The following is a 17,267-nucleotide window of genomic DNA, read 5'->3' as shown; positions in this document are numbered from 1 at the left end:
CCGGTAGCTTTGTCCTGGGAGATGCCCTCCCTGCAGCGAGCAGGGTCGAGGCTGTGACCTTCTGTGCAGCTGACTGGCAGTGGCCTTGCCTGGCCTCCCGGGAACTGGGGAAGTGTGGAGGTCAGACGCCCGCCCCAGGCCTTTTGACTCAGAAGCTACATTAAAAACAAGACTTAGAGGCACACGAAGTGGGGGGCAGAGGTGCACCCAGCCTCTGGTGACCTGACTGCAGGCCAGATGCCGTTGTAAGGTCTGTGTGACACTCAGCCCTGGGCCAGGCCCAAGGCTCAGAAGCGTGGGAGACGCTAACCACGATGCAGAGACGGACGCGAGGACCAGCCCCCGAAGCCTGGGCAGCTGCTGTCCTGCATTCATTCCTCCAGCGGGCCAGCCCGAGCTTTGGTTAATGGGGTATTTCATCAAAGGATCGAATTTAGATTACAGAGGCACAGATTTAAGTTTGGGGCCTTCCCAGAATTTCAGGAAAGGGCCTCCTTCCTCGTTTTAATCACAAATACAGACGTTCCGAGGTGTGTGATGACACACACCTCCCAGGTGAAGGGAAGCCCAGCTCCCTTGTCAGCACATCCAGTCCTGCCTCCATCGTGCGGAAGTGGCCGCCTCACCCCTGAAGTCCTGGACTAGCTCCTACGTGTTGCTCTCACTGGTGTGTGCTACACAACTGGCCGTTTAAGCTTCTCGACATCATCTGCTGCCTTGTGTCTTGTTGTGTTGCAGGCGAGGTTTGATTATGGGGGTCTGGAATTCCCACACCTCCGTGGGAAACATTTTGGGGTCCTTGATTGCTGGCTACTGGGTGTCCACGTGCTGGGGCCTGTCCTTCATCGTGCCTGGGGCCATCGTGGCCGCCATGGGGATCGTGTGCTTTCTTTTTCTCATCGAACGTGAGTACCCGGGGCCTGGGAGAAGGGCCCCGAGGGCTTTGGGGTGAGTTGTGAAGGGGCCGGGCTCTGCTGCGTCCTGGGCAGGTGTGGTGGCGCGGGGTCCCCCTCACCAGGCAGACTACCTTCTGCAGGTGTAGACTCCCCTGGCTGTGCTGTACTTGCGGCCGTTTCCTGATTTCTAGAGTAACCGCTGTTGACATTCCTTCCACCCTGTGCTCCCAGGCGTGTGGTTGTCCGGGTTTGGGCGTGTCAGACTCAGGCCTGCCACGTCGCACATGTCCAGGGCCATGGACCTGGCACCCGCTCGCCCGTGTCTTGCTGCCGCCCATTGAAATGTGATTGTCAGCTTGTTTGCTTTCTGATAAGTATACCTGGGACAGCGTTGTAAAAGCACGGCGTAACCGAAGAGCATGTGTCTTGATTAGCTGGCGAGTGTTCTGTGAGAAAATCAAATCACTGGTTCCGGTCTAGACTCAATACCAAACTTTTGTTTGAATTGAATTTGGAATTAACTTTTAAAACAGAGCTCCAACAGGACAAGGATTCTCAGTTATGCTGAAGACAGAGAAGTGGGGCCGTGCCGGGGCCTCCCAGCCCCGCCGGCTCTGGGCTTTATTGGCATTTACATCTTTGATTTGGCTGAAAGCAAGACAAAGTCATCGGTGCGAGGTGGCTGCCTCCTGTGGACTCCAGGGAAGGCTACCCACAAGGCCGCTAGCCCGTCGTGCTGGTCAGTGGAGCGCAGCTGAGCTGCACGTTCAAGCTGCCAGCTTCATCGTCCACGAAGTGAAGGCATATTCAGTTCCTCACTTCGTTTTCCCATTGCTAAAGTGAAGCTTTTGATTTTTTAAATGCTCCCCTTCTCGCCAAGCAGATAGGAGGCTCTCGGGCCGGCCTGGTCTGCGGTGAGATGGAAGTCAGCCTCCAGGAATTCCGACGCCCACTGCAGGGACGGAGCTGCTGCTCCCTCCCCTGTTCTCCAGGGCCAGTCAGCTTTTAGCAATGTCTCAAAATGGCCAAAACAAGTGAATTGCTAAACAGAAGGGGATGCGGTGGTATTTTGACTCCCTTACCAACGTGCCAACCTGTGGCATTTAACTGTAGCTTGAGTGTCACCAGAGTTCTGGGAAAGGTCACCGTGTCACCTGTTTTCCTCCAGGCTGGCTCCCCAGCACCTGGAGCTTTGTCACCTGGGCTCTCCAGGGTGCTCCTTACACACGAGTCACCTGGACAACAACACACGTGCTCTTCCCCAGTGCAGGGGCCCCTGGGTACGGTCTGCCCTAGGTCTAGAGTCCACAGGGCCTATTATTCTCTTCCTCAAGTGCTAAGAGGCGGGTTGTGGGGGAGGAGCAAGTGGAGGGAGTGCAGTGACGTGGGATGTGTGCAGTGGGCACGAGCTGGCTTGCTGGCCTGCTCGGGGTCTCAGTGCCCGTCCCCTCAGCTCCGTCATGCTCACGGGCCTGTGCCTGCTCGGGGCAGGCTTTCCCAGAACAAGGAAGCTGTGTTTGGTCTTTCGGAATGAAACGAGAGCCTCCTTCCCGCTGAGCCCCCGCCCCAGCCCACCCCGTGGCTTCTGAGGGGCGTGGGGGGCGCTGCCGAGGGGCTGGGAGAACTCTTCTTTAAGAAGCATCTGAGAAGCACCATGCACTGTGTCTTCTGGGCCACTGTCACCGGTTACAGGAGCCTTTCCCGCCCTGTTTCCTCCTGATTAAATGGACAGGGAGCCAGTCCTCATGGGCACGGGCTCTGGGCCGAGGTCTGAGGGGTTCTCGCACATGGCTTTGACGGGGCTCCCGTGTGCTCCCCGGTATGTTAGGCCTCTGAGGTGGCCCCTCCGGCCACTCTCAGCAGAAGAGGCGGAAGTGTCCTATAGCCCTGACTTGACCTCATGCTGGGCCCTGTATCCATGAGTCTCTGGGGGCAGAGTGAGCCTGGTTTGCAGGCTCTGGACCCGCTTTGGCCGCTCGTGTCAGTGAGGCCTCTCTCCGTGGTCCACTGGCACCTGCCAGCCCAAGTGCAGTGTGGACACAGGGCATGTCCATCTGAGGGTGACTTGCTGTCCTCCACAGCAGAACAAAACTCAGACCATCAGACCCTCTGCTGAGGGACTCGCTGTCACATTCATTCCCCTTGTGACAGGGAGGCAACAAGTATGAATGACGAAAGCCAGCTGTGAGTAATGACAAGCAAATGCTGTGTCCGAGAGCAGAAGTCCCTTTGCAGACAGGGGAGACACGTTCCGCGTGCTTCTTGCTGCTTTATTTCTGCTCCCTTGCCATCCCTGCTCGCTGACCATGGGTGGGCAGCGAAGGCTTCAGGTGCTGTCCCCTTGTGACCAGCAGCGAGGTGTGGGGGGACTGGCCACGCCTCAGCAGGGAGGCCTCCTGACTGACCCTTGGGGGTCTGCGTGGCTGGAGAAGACCACATGGGTGGGCAGCTGCCATCACTTTAAGGGGTGACCGCATGTCTCAAGTGAGCCATTGGGGCCACCAGTGCTGTCCCTGCCGCCCCTCACAGGCTGGGCGTGGAGGGGCCTCCAGTCCGGTAGCAAGTACTCAGCGAGGCCGTCCACGGGGGTCACCCTCTGTGTCACACCGGAAGGAGCTCAGCTGTGGGGAGTTTGTTTCAAGGCAGTTAAACTGTTTTATCAAAAGTTATATAAAGACCAGGATCTGGGTGGTGGGGAGGGAATAAAGCTGTTTAAAGGCGGCTCTGGGTTCTGCAGCAGAAGTGGGGTTGCTTCCCCCCGCTCCTCGTGGGCGTGAGTGTGGCCGTTGGTGCCCAATTCACACTAGAGTAATTTTTAAGTAATAAGACGGAAGGAGCCCAGCTTCTGATCTTGTTACTCTTCACGTATCCTTCCTTCCTTGCATTTAGATAAAAGGCGTTTTGTTCTATAGCAAGGTAGCCGTTTTATCCGCAGTCGTTTTTTATTTCTAATTCCATAACATTAAACAACTCATCGCAAATGCTATTCGTAACCTTACTCTAATACACTTTTTCTGTTTATATGTTTCCTTCTGCTACCTCGTCAAATGTATTTTACATGGCTTGTCACTGTAGTGTGTACGTGCTCGGCTTATTTCTGTGTCACACGTAACTTCCCCATATTGCGGTCTTCACGTGCCTGACGACCTGGGTTTCTGGGTGGCAGTTTCCTGCCTTCCCCACCATGCCCCCCACAGTCCACGGGGACTAAACATTCCTGGGGACTGAGGGAGGGAGGGGCGCTGTGGGTTCTTAGTGGGATGACCGCGCTATCCCTCAGTCCAAGAGACATGCCTCCTCGGGCCTTGTCTTTTTTCTTAAATTGCTGCTAATGGAGCACAACTATCAGATGGGTCTTGATGGGTCTTGTTCTAGTTTAACTTCTTGTGTTGGTGGAATCACCCAGCCCTGGGTTCACACGTTGCTGCACTTTTGGTGTTTCAGATCCGAAGGACGTCGCCTGCTCGTCCAGCCTGGTGGCGGTAAGGACTCGCTCTCTGCTTCCTGTGTCTTCTTGGATGGTGGGTCATCTGCCACGTGGCTAATGACTGTCACTAGCCTGGTCCTGTCTGTGCAGTAAGGGGTAACAAAGTGTGGACATGGTCCCACCCTCAAAATATCGGCAGTTTTAGAAAAGGCCTAATGACTGCAGTCTGGTTGGGGACTTCCTGTGCAAGGGGGTCCAGAGGCTGCGGGCTGGCCCAGCCTCACGAGGACTGGGGCCTTCCTGGCTTTCCCCTGGACAGATGACACTGTGTGACTGCAGAAAGATGCAAAGGTGAGCTGGCTGATGTCACTTTAAACTGCTACCCACACGTGTCGGTGGGCCATCAGCACCGCTCAGCACACTGGCCACCTTTCCCCTGGTCAGTGCCCACTGCCACCTCTCCTCTCACCTATGTTCGTGCTCAGCTGACGAATGACCCTGCGGTCTGGGTCGTTGAGCAGATCAGCGGCCACAAAGGGCACATACCCGCCGGCATCCACAGCCGGCTCTGCCTTTCCCCCATCACTCAGTGAGATGCCCTGCCCAGCCGGCCAGCCCTCCCCCGTCAGGGCCGTGGGACCGTGCTCCTGCAGTCAGTCCCCCTGTCCTGGGTCACTCCAGCACATGGCGTCACCCACCTTGGAGGAAGCCTCTGTTACCTTCATACCTGTGTCCCTGCTTACCTGCTCACCTTAGAGCTGATCCCACGAGCTATTCCCTCCCTGACTTCCCTTGCATGGCTCCTCAGCCCTCCCCAGGCCTCCACCGTTCCACCGAAACAGCAGCAGCATCCGGCCACATGTCGTCAGTGCTCTGGCCTTACCCCACTTGACCTGTCAGCAGCATGAGACAGGGCAGCTGCCCCTCCCTCCCCGAGATGCTCTTTCTTGGCCTTCTAGACACCACAATGGCCATGCCTGCACAGGGCTTTGCTGGCCCCCTCCTCTGCCAGGCCCCCAGATGTGGGACACCCTGGCCTGGGGCCCGGCCCCCTCTTCCTCATCCATTCTTTCATGTCAGAGATCTCGTCCAGCCCCGTGTGGGTTCATGTTGAGTGTCCCACTGATGTGCCAGCCTGGCCCTCGCCCCTGGGCTCCACGCTCGTAGATCCCACACCCACCTGACAACCCCACAGAGACATCTGTTTGTTCTCTAACTTAACACAACCAGAATAGGTCTCTTTATTTCACCCCAGAAACGTGGTAGGTCCCTGGCATCCCCGTCTCAGGGAGCCCTGTCCACCCCATGGACAAGCCAGTCTGGAGCAGTCATCCCAGCCCCTCCTTCCTTCAGCCCGTCCATGTACTGCCAGAACCATCATTTCTGTGTGTGTGTGTGTGTGTGTGTGTGTGTGTGTGTGTGTATATATATGTGTGTGTGTGTGTCTGTGCGTGTTGGCGGTGTGGGGATGGGATACAAACCCTCTCGTCACCTCCACTGCTCTGATCCAGGTTGCCATCATCTCTCCCTGAGCCACTAGTCAGTCTACTAAAACAATCCTCTTTTGTTTCTCTAAAATCTGTTCTTCACACTTCACCTGGAAACATTTTCCTGAAACAGAAGTCAGAGCATGGCACTGCCTTGCTTACAGACTCCGGCAGCTCCCCAGTTTCCTCAGCGTAAAATCCAGTTTGCCTCTTACCGCTGTCTCCCCTTCTAGCGGGTGAGAGAGTTCTGAGGGCAGGACTCCATCGGGCTCTCTGCCAAATGCCCAGCTGCTCCCAAAACAGCACCTGCCATTGTGCCAGAGAGGAAGTCCAAGGGTTCTGGTTGGATCCATTTGTTAACACTTTGAACTTTTGAATACAATTAACTTGAAGGATTCTGGTACCTTACAAAAATAAGGAAACAAAATCAATTCTGAAAATCACTGCCTTTAGGAAGATTAACATCATATGATTCTTTTTAATTCTAGTTGATATTTCTAAATGTTTTAAAAGCCATTTTCCTGCCATGAGCATGAATTTCAATGTCTGCTTATCCAATTTTCTGTCGTGCTGTAGAATAGCTTAGAGATGCAAGGACCAACCACCTCTGGAACTGGGGAGAACTTCAGCGCTCACCTGCCACCCTGGGACGACATCTGGGCATGGACATAGGCACTGAGTGTGCAGGGGCTTTGGGGAGAGAGCGAATCTTCAGAAGTACCGGAGAGCAGACCGGCCCACTGAGCTCTGTGGTCCCCAAGTGCCCCGCAGAAGTGTCTCCTCTTCCTCTTTTCTCTCCCCGCTTAGCTAGACTGATCAAGAAAAAGACAGTGGACTCAAATTACCAAAGTCTGGAATGAGAGAGGAGACATCACTACCAATTTTACAGAAATAAAAACAATGATAAGGGACAGCTGTATGCTAATAAATTAGATAACTCAGAAAAATGGAAAAATTCCTGGAAAGACATAAACTACCCAGAATGACTCAAGAAAAGAGAAAATCTGAATAGACCTATAACAAGGAAAGAATTGAATTATGCCTTTAAAAATTTAATACAAAAGCCCAGGACCCGATGGTTTCATTGATGAATTCTTCCAAACATTTAAAGAAGAATTAGTACCAATTATTCACAGACTCTTCCAAAAAATAAAAGAGAACACTTTCCACTCATAACGTATTATTCTGATAGCAAAAGAAGACAAAGACATCCAAAGAAATCAAAACGATAGACCAGTATCTCTTATGAATAAGATGTAAAATTCCTCAACAAAATACTAGCGAACCTCATCCAGAAACATATAAAATGGATATATGCCATGATCGAATGGGATTTATCCAAGGAACACATAATTGTTTTAACATCTGAAAAATCAATCAATGCAATACACCAGGTGAGTAGATTAAAGGACAGAAATGTGATCATCTCAATAGAAGCAGAAAAAGCATTTGACAAAATCAAACATCCTTTGTGATAAAACACTCAACAAACTAGGCGTAGAGGAGAACTGCCTCAATAAGATAAAGGACGTCTGTAAAACCCCGCAGCGGATATCACACTTGATGGTGAAAGACTGGATGCTTCTTCCTAAGATCAGGAATGAGACAAGGGTACTTGCTCTTGCCATGTCTATTTAACGTTGCACAGGAGGTTCTAGCCAGGCAGTTAGGCAAGAAAATGAAATAAAAGGCAGGCAGATTGGATGAGAAGAAATAAAAGTACCTCTGTTTGCAGATAACATGATCTTTAAAAAGCCTAAATAGTCCACAAAAAAACTATTAGAGCTAATTAACAAGTCAGCAAGGTTGCAGGATAAAGATAAGTATACAGAAATCAACTGTATTTCTAGGGGCGGCCAGATGGCTCAGTCGGTTAGAGTGCAAGCTCTCAACAACAAAGGTGCCAGTTCAATTCTCACATGGGATGGTTGGCTGCGCCCCCTGCAACTAAAGACTGAAAACGGCGACTGGACTTGGAGCTGAGCTGCACCATCCACAACTAAATTGAAGGACAACGACTTGGAGCTGATTGGGCCCTAGAAAAACACACTGTTCCCCAATATTCCCCAATTTAAAAAAAAAAAAAAAAAAAAACTAAGTTTAAAAAAAAGAAATCCACTGTATTTCTATACATTAACAATGAACAATCTGAAAATGAAGTTAAGAAAATCTCATTTGCAATAGCATTAAAAAGAATAAGATACTTAGGAATAAATTTAATTGAGGAAGTGCAAGACTTATACGTTGAGAACTACAAAACATTGTTGAAAGAAATTAAAGACCTAAATCAATGAAAAAAAATCCCATGTTCACTGATTGAAGGACAATATTAAGATGGGAATATTCCCGAAATTGACTATAGATTCAGTACAATCTGTGTCAAAACCATAGCTGGCGTGACAGAAATTGACAAGCTGATCGTAGAATTCTTATGGAAATTCAAGGGATCCAGAACAGCCAAAACAATCTTGAAAAAGAACAAAGTTGAAGGACTCACACTTCCTGATTTCAAAACTTACTACAAAGCTACAGTGATTGAGATTGTGTTACTGTCATAATGGTGGACATACAGACCAATGAGAGAGAACTGAGAGTCCAGAAGTAAACATTCCATTATGGTCAGTTGATTTTTGACAAGGGTGCCAAGACCACTCAGTTGGGAAAGGATAATCTTTTCACCTATAGTGCTGGAACAACTGGATATCCCCATACAAAGAATGTATTTAGACCCCTTCTTAGCACTCATGAAAAGTAAGATGGATCAAAGATCTAAATGTAAAAGCTAAAACTATAAAACTCTTAGAAGAAAATGTAGGCGTATATCTTCATGACTTTGAATTAGGTCAAGGCTTCTTAGATTTGCTACCAAAAGCACAAGGCATGGAAGAAAAAATACATAAATTGGACTTCATCTGGATTTAAAACTTTTATGCTTCCAAGGACACCATCAAGAAAGTGAAAAGACAACCCACAGATGGGATAAAATAGTCCAAATCATATGTCTGATAAGGGACTTGTATCTAGACTATACAAAGAGCTCTTACAACTCAGTAATAAAAAGACAACAATAAATAGGAATGAAGCGCTGACCCCCACTACAGCACGGATGAACCGTGAAACACAGCTGAGTAAAAGAAGCCAGTCATGAAAGGTCACGTGGTATGATTCCACTTGTATGACATGTCCAGAGCAGGAAAACCGAGTCAGAAAGCACATTTACTGGTTTCCAGGGCTGGGTGCACGTGAGAGGAAAGAGGAGTGCGTGCTGATGTGGATGGTTTCTTTTCCAAGGATGACCAGAATGTTATAGAACTGGTGACGGTCACGGGACTGGGAACTAAAAACCGCTGACCGTACACCTGGGTCTGGATTATTCTTCAAGGAAGAGTTTTATTTTCACCTTCTGTTACCTGATAGTCTGGAGCTTTAAGATTAAATTCATTAGCCCTTTGTTTTATTTTAATCATTTGTCTTTTTTCCCTTGGTACCTTTTTGGGGAAGATAGTTAAGTATCCTTGCTGTAGTGAAGTTTGGTGTGATTTCTGGCTGTTGATTCAGTAATTGCTCTAATTAAATTCTCTCCTTCCAGCACTCAAAAAGCTACGAGAATGGCATGCACAGGTTTAGACTGCAGAAGCAAGCCTTACCCTCCGAGAAGAAGCCCCTGGTGAGTCTCACAGATACCGCGCAGCAGGAAGTCAGGGTCCTCTGTCCTCATGAAATGGGGTCTGGTGTTTCTTTAGTAAAACCTGAGTTTACCCTTGTTAGCTTTCTTTGGATGGTAGGCGCAGCTTACTTTAAACTTTTCATCAAATTTAAGTCATTCATTCATTCATTCACTCATTCATTCAAAGCTGTTTGCAGCACTCAGTGTGGCAGGCGCTGCTCCAGGCTGGGCTGCGCTGTCAGTCCCATCATGCCTACAGGGGAGCCCACCTGGGAGGGGGTGGACAGACAGAAAACAAGCCGCCTGCAGCTGCTAAATGCCAGGAAGACAGAGCCCGCTGAGAGAGGGGTACGTAGGCACTAGTTCAGGCCTGGTGTTGGGAGCCCCCTCAAAGCAGGTGGCACTGATTAGAGCTGTGAAGAAGGTGAGCAGCGAGTCTGCACGTACCTGAGCCAAGGGGCTTTCAGGTAGAGGGAGTGCAGGGCATATGAGGTGGGACCAAGTGATAACATAAAGTCATCTTTCAGCCTTCCACCGTTTCTCTCCTGGTTTACAGAGGAAATTGAGGCACTGGGATGCTGAGTTACCTGCCTGGCCCCTCTGGGAAGTGGGGAGGCTGCGATGCAGCCTAGTGGTCACCGCTGGTGCCTGGGTCTTCACCCCCCTTTTTCAGGAGACCCCTAGACATTCCTCACATCACTTCTGCTTGGCTGCCACACCGAGGCACGGGCGTTTTAGATTTGGTTTTAAGCATCGAAACTATACGCTGTTTTCTTTTCAAATCAAATAGCTTAAAGGAAAAATGTACTAAACAGACTTACATTTTTTTTCTTCTTTATTGCCTAAGGAAATTTATTTGTGGTGGTTGAAATAATGGAAGATGGAAAAATAATGTCTCGTGCATCTTGTTCCTTAGATTTTAGGGCGAGTGTAGGTAGGAGTAATTCAACTGAAATGTGTTAAAACCTGCTCACTTCTGAGTTTATGTTGAAAAAGATCAGGTGTCTTAGTTTGGGTTGCTATAACAATAATACCGTAGACTAGGGGGCTTACCCAAAAACCATCTGTTTCTCCCATTTCAGACACTTCCTTGGGGAGGCTGGGAAGTCTAAGGTCAAAGTACCCCGCAGACCTGGATCTGGTTAGGGCCCCTCCCTGGCTCGCAGATGGCAGGAGGGCAGAGAGAGGGCCAGCTCCCTGCTGTCTCTCGTGGTGGGGCAGTAACCCCACCAAGAGGGCTCCACTAGCAGGACCGAAGGCCCCACCTCCAAATACCATCACAGTAGAGATTGGGGTTCAACATGTGAATTTTGGAGGAACAAAAATATTCTGCCCAGAGCATCAGGTGTTAACCAGAGTCCAAGTGGCTATAATTCCTCTCCCATTACTATTGAAGACTTGCTTTTTCCTTTGAGGCAACAGCGGCCATCTTAATGCTGAAGGTTGTGCCACCTTTCAGACCAGCGGGATGCCCTGGAATTCCTGTGGGAAGAGGGCCTTTCCACAGTGTAGCTGCAGAAGCACCAGGGCAGGTGTGGACGCGTGGTTAGGTGGGAGCAGTCCATCCCACGGTGGTGCTAGGACCGTGTGGAGCCCGTCTGCTCTTCGAAAGTGTAAGCCTGAGAGTGGGCTGCCTGGCTGAAGCGACTCCAGCCCCTCGAGGGCTGATGCGTCAGAGCCCGTGGGGGCACCAGACACAGCATCCGTGTCTGTCCACTGGGTGCTCTGCTGTTAGCTGTATAAGGAGGAGGCACCCGTGCTTCCTGGTTTGTTTTGGAAACCCTGCCATGACCTCCCCTCTCCCCATCTCCTCCAGACACTGCAAACGACTGGAATTGGGTGGCTGGGAGCCCCCGGACTGTGCATAAGAGATGAGTGGGGGTGGGCAGGAGGCCTGTTCTCTACATGGAGAGTTCCCACCGTATGGTGGAGTGGCTCCTCACTGGTTACAGAGCAGAGGGTGGGTCTGCACGTTAACCCCGCCCAGTGGTCCCGGAAGCACCTTACAAAACAGGGAGGGCCGAGGGGGTGGCCCAGGGGTGTGACCACACAGGTTCCTATGCGGGACCTGCAATGCCTGTCTCAGTCAGAGGCACTCCCCTGGCTAAGCAGAAGTTTTTCACTCTACTTATTCTCTATCTGGCTGCATTTCATCCACTTAGACAGGTCAGCCTACTTAGTGTTAACAACTTTGTGAGGTCCTGCAGTTCTCAGCCTTGACCCTGGCTTGGCCTCTTGGGGGCCTGCCCAGGGACTGCTGTGCTGGGTCCGGGGTACAGCCTGGCCACCCCGGTTGCTCCCAGTCCCAGGAGACTCCAGGGTTGAGAACTATTCATTTAGTCTCCTAACTGGACAGCTAGTGTGATTCAGGAGAGAAAGGTTTCTTTCCAAACTCAAATCGTTGTCCCCGTTCTCATGCCCTTGTGTGGAGTTAGCATTGGGGAGGGGGAGGCTGTCCGTGAGTGCATTCCTCCCCAGGCCAGCCCCCCCCACCCACCCCCACCCCCACCCCGCGGCCTCTCAGTGCTGGGGACCTCCTGCCTGTGCAGGGCTGCCCTTGCTGTCGCCACCACCCGCTTTCCCAAAGTTCTGTTTTCACCGGAAGGGCATTCTAAATTTCGAGAGACAGGTATGACAATGCATTACCATTTTCTTTTTCTTTTTTTGATTTAACTGCATTTTGAATCCAACCACATACACCGCAAAGAGATGAATGCAATAAAAGCTGTTTGATTTGGGGGAAGGTCTGAAACACACAAACATTTCTTTGTAAACCCTTGAACTTCACAGTTCACTCATGAGGAACATTCTAGATCATCCTTGCTCTGACTTGGAACCCCACCCCGAGCTGGGTCCACTGTTTTTACTTTAATAATGCAAACGTCCTTTGGGAACGTCCAGGATCAGAATTTACAAAGTGTCAGAATTGGTTTATGAATCTTAAAATAATCTTTTTTCTGATAACATATGTTCCTTTTGAACTCAAAAAGTACAGATCATGTAAAGAATGTACTGACATTTTCATAAAAGTTACACCTAATTCCACAGCTTGGCAATAATCATTCCCAGTTTAGAATTCAGCTTCTTTATTGCTATAACTACGTCCTGTGGTTACCTGGCTACTCAGATACCGACGTCAACCTTCCTTGCCATCATGATGAAAACGCAGTTTTGAGTGGTTTTATTATTTAACGTGTCAGAAGCATTTTTCCATGTCATTCAAATCTACAAATTGTTTTTAACTCCTGCAAGATATGTCATTTATATGAATGTACTTTACCGATTTTCCTCAGTGGTGGTGTGACATGCATTCTATTGTATAAGTAGTTCTTCATTTTTCAAATTATTTTTGCAAATAGATCCTAGAATTGCTGGGTCAAAGGGTTTTGCATGTTCAGTTAGCATTTCCTAAAACCATGTGGATGTAATGATGCTAAAGCGATGACCACGGTGAGAATATTGCCCAGGACAGCATGTCCCCAGGACTTGTGGTGGGGCAACTTTGTCGTTAGGAATTCTGGCCTCGCTTCAACCCGTGAACTGGTGACCTTTTCTCTTCTTTCTTCTTTTCAATGGTCCTCGCCCCAGGATCCGGAGATGCAGTGCTTGCTGTTGCCAGATGGAAAGCGGCCCGCCCATCAGAACCACGCTGTCCTCCCGGCCGATGGCGGCAGTGGCATGGCTGCCATCAGCTTCACTGGGGCCTTGAAAATTCCCGTGAGTACATGTGCCTGGGAAGAGTTTCCAGAGGGGTCCTCTGTGCGTCCCCTGTGAAAGGAAGCTGGCGTGTGGGTAACCAAGTTTAAAAAGAGCCGTCATGATTGTGTGATGCGTGCGTCAGGAATTTACAGCAGGAACCGAGGCTGCGTGCAGGCAGCACTGAGCGAGGCTGCAGCTTCTGTTCGCCTCATACTATGTTTAAAAGGTTTTGAAATTGGCTGTCTCCGTTTAGAAATTCAGAAATTTCATAGACAAATCAGCCTCCCATCTGCACCTGCAAAACCGGAAAAGCTGGCTCCTCTGGCCTCGCGCCCTGGGGCTCAGGCCTCCCCGCTGCGCTCCCTGCCTGGCCCGAGGGTGAGCCCCCGGGAGGCACTGTCCTCCTCACTGTGTCACTGTCACCTCCTTGTGTTCTGTGGCCTGGGGGAGCCTGCTCCATTCTCTGTACCCTTTAAAGTGCTTTTAGGAGCACCAACCTGGTCTGTTTGGCCTCCGGTGCTCACGGAAGGAGGGTGTGCAGGGACCCAGGGAAAGGACAACGGGCCACCGGTGGAGACAGAAAGGCAACAGTCCACAGAACCCGGGCTTGTTCTTTATTTAAAATCAGGTGTGCTGGGGCGTGGTGAAGCAGCTGGCCCTGACTCTGAGCTACCAGGCCTGTGTCGTGCCTGCTGGCCGGGCCACCTGTATGTGACAGGATGTGAAGGAGATCAGGGAGAAGATTATTTAAGACAGGGCCGGTGGGTGGCGGGGAGTGTGCAGTGATGAGAGCTCTTCCTGCTTTAGCGTTTCCTTGTGTTAAATTCCTGGGCTCCCGCAGACAGAATCTGGGCAGCTGGAGGGGGAAGAGCAAGCCGTGCCCACGTGGGTAGGACAGCCAGGCCTGTGCAGCACGCTGGCACCCATCTGGGCTCTGGGCCGGGGGTGCTCACACTCCCAGGAGCAGGTGTGGCGCTCACACAGACAGCCCCGTCTCGCTGAGGGGTCCCCGTGAGGAGGCACAGCGGGGCCCCGACCCAGAGGCCCCTTTGGGATTGTGTGGGCTGGGACGTAAACACTGCACCCAGAACCCACAGAACAGATCACAAATGAAGGAGGTCAGGAGAGCTGCTGTAGAACAGGAAGTGCTGCCAGCGCCCCTGAGACCAGGGCTGCTACCCGCCTGGAGCTGCCGAGCCCAGGCCTGGTAACCAGAGTCCTTGAAGAGCTCTGTGGGCTGGCCTGTAGGATGCTGGTTTTAAATAGAAAGTTATTTTTAAATTGTGTTATTAATAACTACTAGTAACCTTTCTGTTGTATCTTAGTGTGTAGCTGCCCCAAATACTTTTGCTGAGAGTAGGGTGCACACTGGTTATGAAAGTACAAGTGAGGTTGTGGGGAGAAGAAGCTCAGAGCCCTGGCCTGGCTCGTCCAGGTCCTGCCACAGACGAGCTGTGTGTCCCGGACAAGTGTGTGAGCCACTCTGAACCTCCTTTCCTGGGTCCGCAATACGGGCCAATGGCTGGCGTCATCTTTACTGTTGTTCTGAGGATTGAATGAGACACTTAGTCATGGGCCCAGGAAGGCACACACATCCTCATGCTGGGGGGCCCACCGTGGGGACACTGACGCGGGTGTCTCAGAGGCACTCAGTGGAGTGGCGTGTTCTTCACCCCGTGACGGGAGTCCCTGTGCACGTACAATGCGATTTGGGGAGAGGGGAAGGGGGACCAGGACTCAGTGGGACCAGTTTGTCACTCAGACTGCCCAGGTGGTACCTGGAATTGCCTCACAAGTGCCACTGCCCTCTGAAACCCAGCCTAACGTGGACACTGACAGGCACGTCACAGCAGCCACACACTCAACGTTGGGCTCCTCAGCCAGCCCTGTACCGTTTTCCCAGCACCCACATTGTTAGTCGCAGGCAGGGTGCCCTGGCCTGTATGTCTCCCAGAATGGTCAGAATTGTTGGTTCTATGTGTTTCCGGTCACTGTCATTTGCAGTGTTTTCTGTTTCAGGGCAGAAAGAAACAGCCATTATATACAGCAACCAGACGCCTGTCCCCTACTGCCAGAGGTCTTTAGTAGCTAAGTTTTCAGCCATGGTGTGAGAATCAGAGCAGTGCATACTTACTGACCAATCTGAAGGAAGGACGCTGGGTTTCAATCTTATAAGGTAGCCATGTGCTCTGACAGTCTATTGGGCAGTTGTCCGGTGACCTCACGCCGTGCGCCACATGTCCCCTCTGCCACATCTGGAGGTGCTAATGGCAGACCAGAGCTGCAGGCCGTTTCTGAAATCAGTTCGTTGGAGATTCTCGCATGTTTACGTAAACCGGTGACTCTCTCTTTCAGGGGGTGATAGAGTTCTCCCTGTGTTTGCTCTTCGCGAAGCTCGTCAGCTACACGTTCCTCTTTTGGCTCCCTCTCTACATCACAAATGTCGGTGAGTGTCTGTCGCGAAGTACAGATGCTCAGTTCTGGGCAGTGGCTGGAGCGAATGCCCTTTCACCTGCTGGTTTCCATAGTCTTTGAAAGAGAAAGCACGCGTGATGCCAGGCACTTTAAGAGACACACTTTTGAATCAAACGACATGATTAGTCGAAATGTATAGACAAAAAGCGAATTCAGATATGCACGTTTTGTTGCCATGATAGCAGCCCTGATGGCTTTAAAGGTCCGACATGTTATATCCCGGCTGTGGTTACCAGTTCCATGAGGGTCTCGCTATTCTGGGGCAGCCTGCCTTTAAATTTAGGCTACACTGGACTTTGGGTCACAGCAGCTGGTGAGCAGAAATGGAGGCCTTGGGGATCTGAGAAAATAAAGGCTTCATAATCTGACCTGCAAATTGCTTCTTGGAGATGAGCTCTAATTCTAGTGAGTTTGTCCTATTTCCAAAGTCCAGCAGGGCTGAAGCCATAGGTTGTGACCGGATGTGCCAGCTCAGTAGTCGTGTGCACTGCCGTACGTGCTGCGTGATGACAGAACGACGAGGAGGGCCCAGCAGTTCCTGAGTGCAGGGGCCACAGCCTCGGCTGAAAGGGGCAGGGGGTGGGCAGGATGGGGGATGGTCAAGGAGCCTCTGGGTGTCCCCTGAGATGGGGTCTCTGGTGACTGCGACAGAGGAGAAATGTGGAATGTAGGGTTTGCAGAGTACAGGCCACGTGTTCCCAGCAGTGACATCAGGATAAGCGCGGGGGGGGGGGGGGCTGAATTTCACAGGGACGGAAGTTGGAGAGGCAGCAAGGGGACAGTCCATGTTAGCAGGGACAGGGCCTGTGGAGGGGGAGGGAAGGGGAGGCAGGAAGGAGTTGTGGGGGCTCTGAGCGTCCTCCCCTGCCAGTCACCGCACTTCTGTCCTGTGCAGCGTGTACCTCTGGCTACACTGAGTCAAAGGTCAGGTACTAGTTAGACTCGGCGGGCACGTCCCCTTTGGGGCTAAGAGTGTTTCGTTTTCATCCTTCCTGTTGTCTCCCCGTGCTGGACTGCTTGTTTTCTGTCCGTCTGAGTTCTCTAGTTGCTGCTCAGTTTAAATCATGCTTATGGAACAAGGATGTGGAGTGAGATCGTCCCCACAGTGACACTCTGGTCGTTTCCGTAGATCACCTGGATGCCAAGAAGGCGGGGGAGCTGTCCACCTTGTTTGACGTGGGCGGGATCTTCGGTGAGCCCACCCCCGCCCGTCCTCCACCACAAAACACTAAGGATGGCGTCCGAACACCTGGGGCCCGGCATCTCTTAGAGGTGACATATTCCTGAGAGGCGGATATGTGCCCCAGGATGTCATGTCACCTGAGTGGACATCCCTTTTCCCCTGCATCCTGGGCCCTGATTCTGAACGCGCCAGAGTCAGGTGCACACCTCACAGTAGGCGACAGACTAGCTGTGGGACCCGCCTAAAACCAGACCCAAGACTCCCCGCTGTCTCACTGGGAGCTGCCCTCCGGGTCACTCACGTCTGACCACAGCCTCATAGGCGTGTTCAGTCGTCAGGCGTTGCTGAGGCAGCTTCCTGCTAATGGGGATGTGGGAAGGGACTGGACAAGGAGCCCCTTTCTTCTTGCTGCGGTAACTGTTCTGCTTCCTCT

General features: G+C 51.3%; 1 protein-coding gene across 5 annotated transcripts in view; it reads left to right on the top strand.

Moving 5' to 3' along the window:
• SLC37A1 (solute carrier family 37 member 1) overlaps positions 1-17,267 on the top strand; it is a 68,777-nt gene that overhangs the window by 37,730 nt on the left and 13,780 nt on the right. For all 5 annotated transcript variants that reach the window (XM_074324860.2, XM_019745668.3, XM_019745666.3 and 2 more), the window contains 6 exons: positions 739-905; positions 4,341-4,378; positions 9,400-9,477; positions 13,066-13,194; positions 15,532-15,622; positions 16,781-16,843. In XM_074324860.2, coding sequence (XP_074180961.2) covers positions 739-905; positions 4,341-4,378; positions 9,400-9,477; positions 13,066-13,194; positions 15,532-15,622; positions 16,781-16,843 — 566 coding nt within the window. The remainder of the gene's footprint in view (positions 1-738; positions 906-4,340; positions 4,379-9,399; positions 9,478-13,065; positions 13,195-15,531; positions 15,623-16,780; positions 16,844-17,267) is intronic.

This window comes from Rhinolophus sinicus, chromosome 17 (genome assembly GCF_057876585.1).
Source record: "Rhinolophus sinicus isolate RSI-liver-muscle chromosome 17, RSI-T2T, whole genome shotgun sequence".
Taxonomy (NCBI): domain Eukaryota; kingdom Metazoa; phylum Chordata; class Mammalia; order Chiroptera; family Rhinolophidae; genus Rhinolophus; species Rhinolophus sinicus.
Note: the sequence above shows the minus strand (reverse complement) of the source record. Positions and strands in the feature narration are given on the sequence as shown.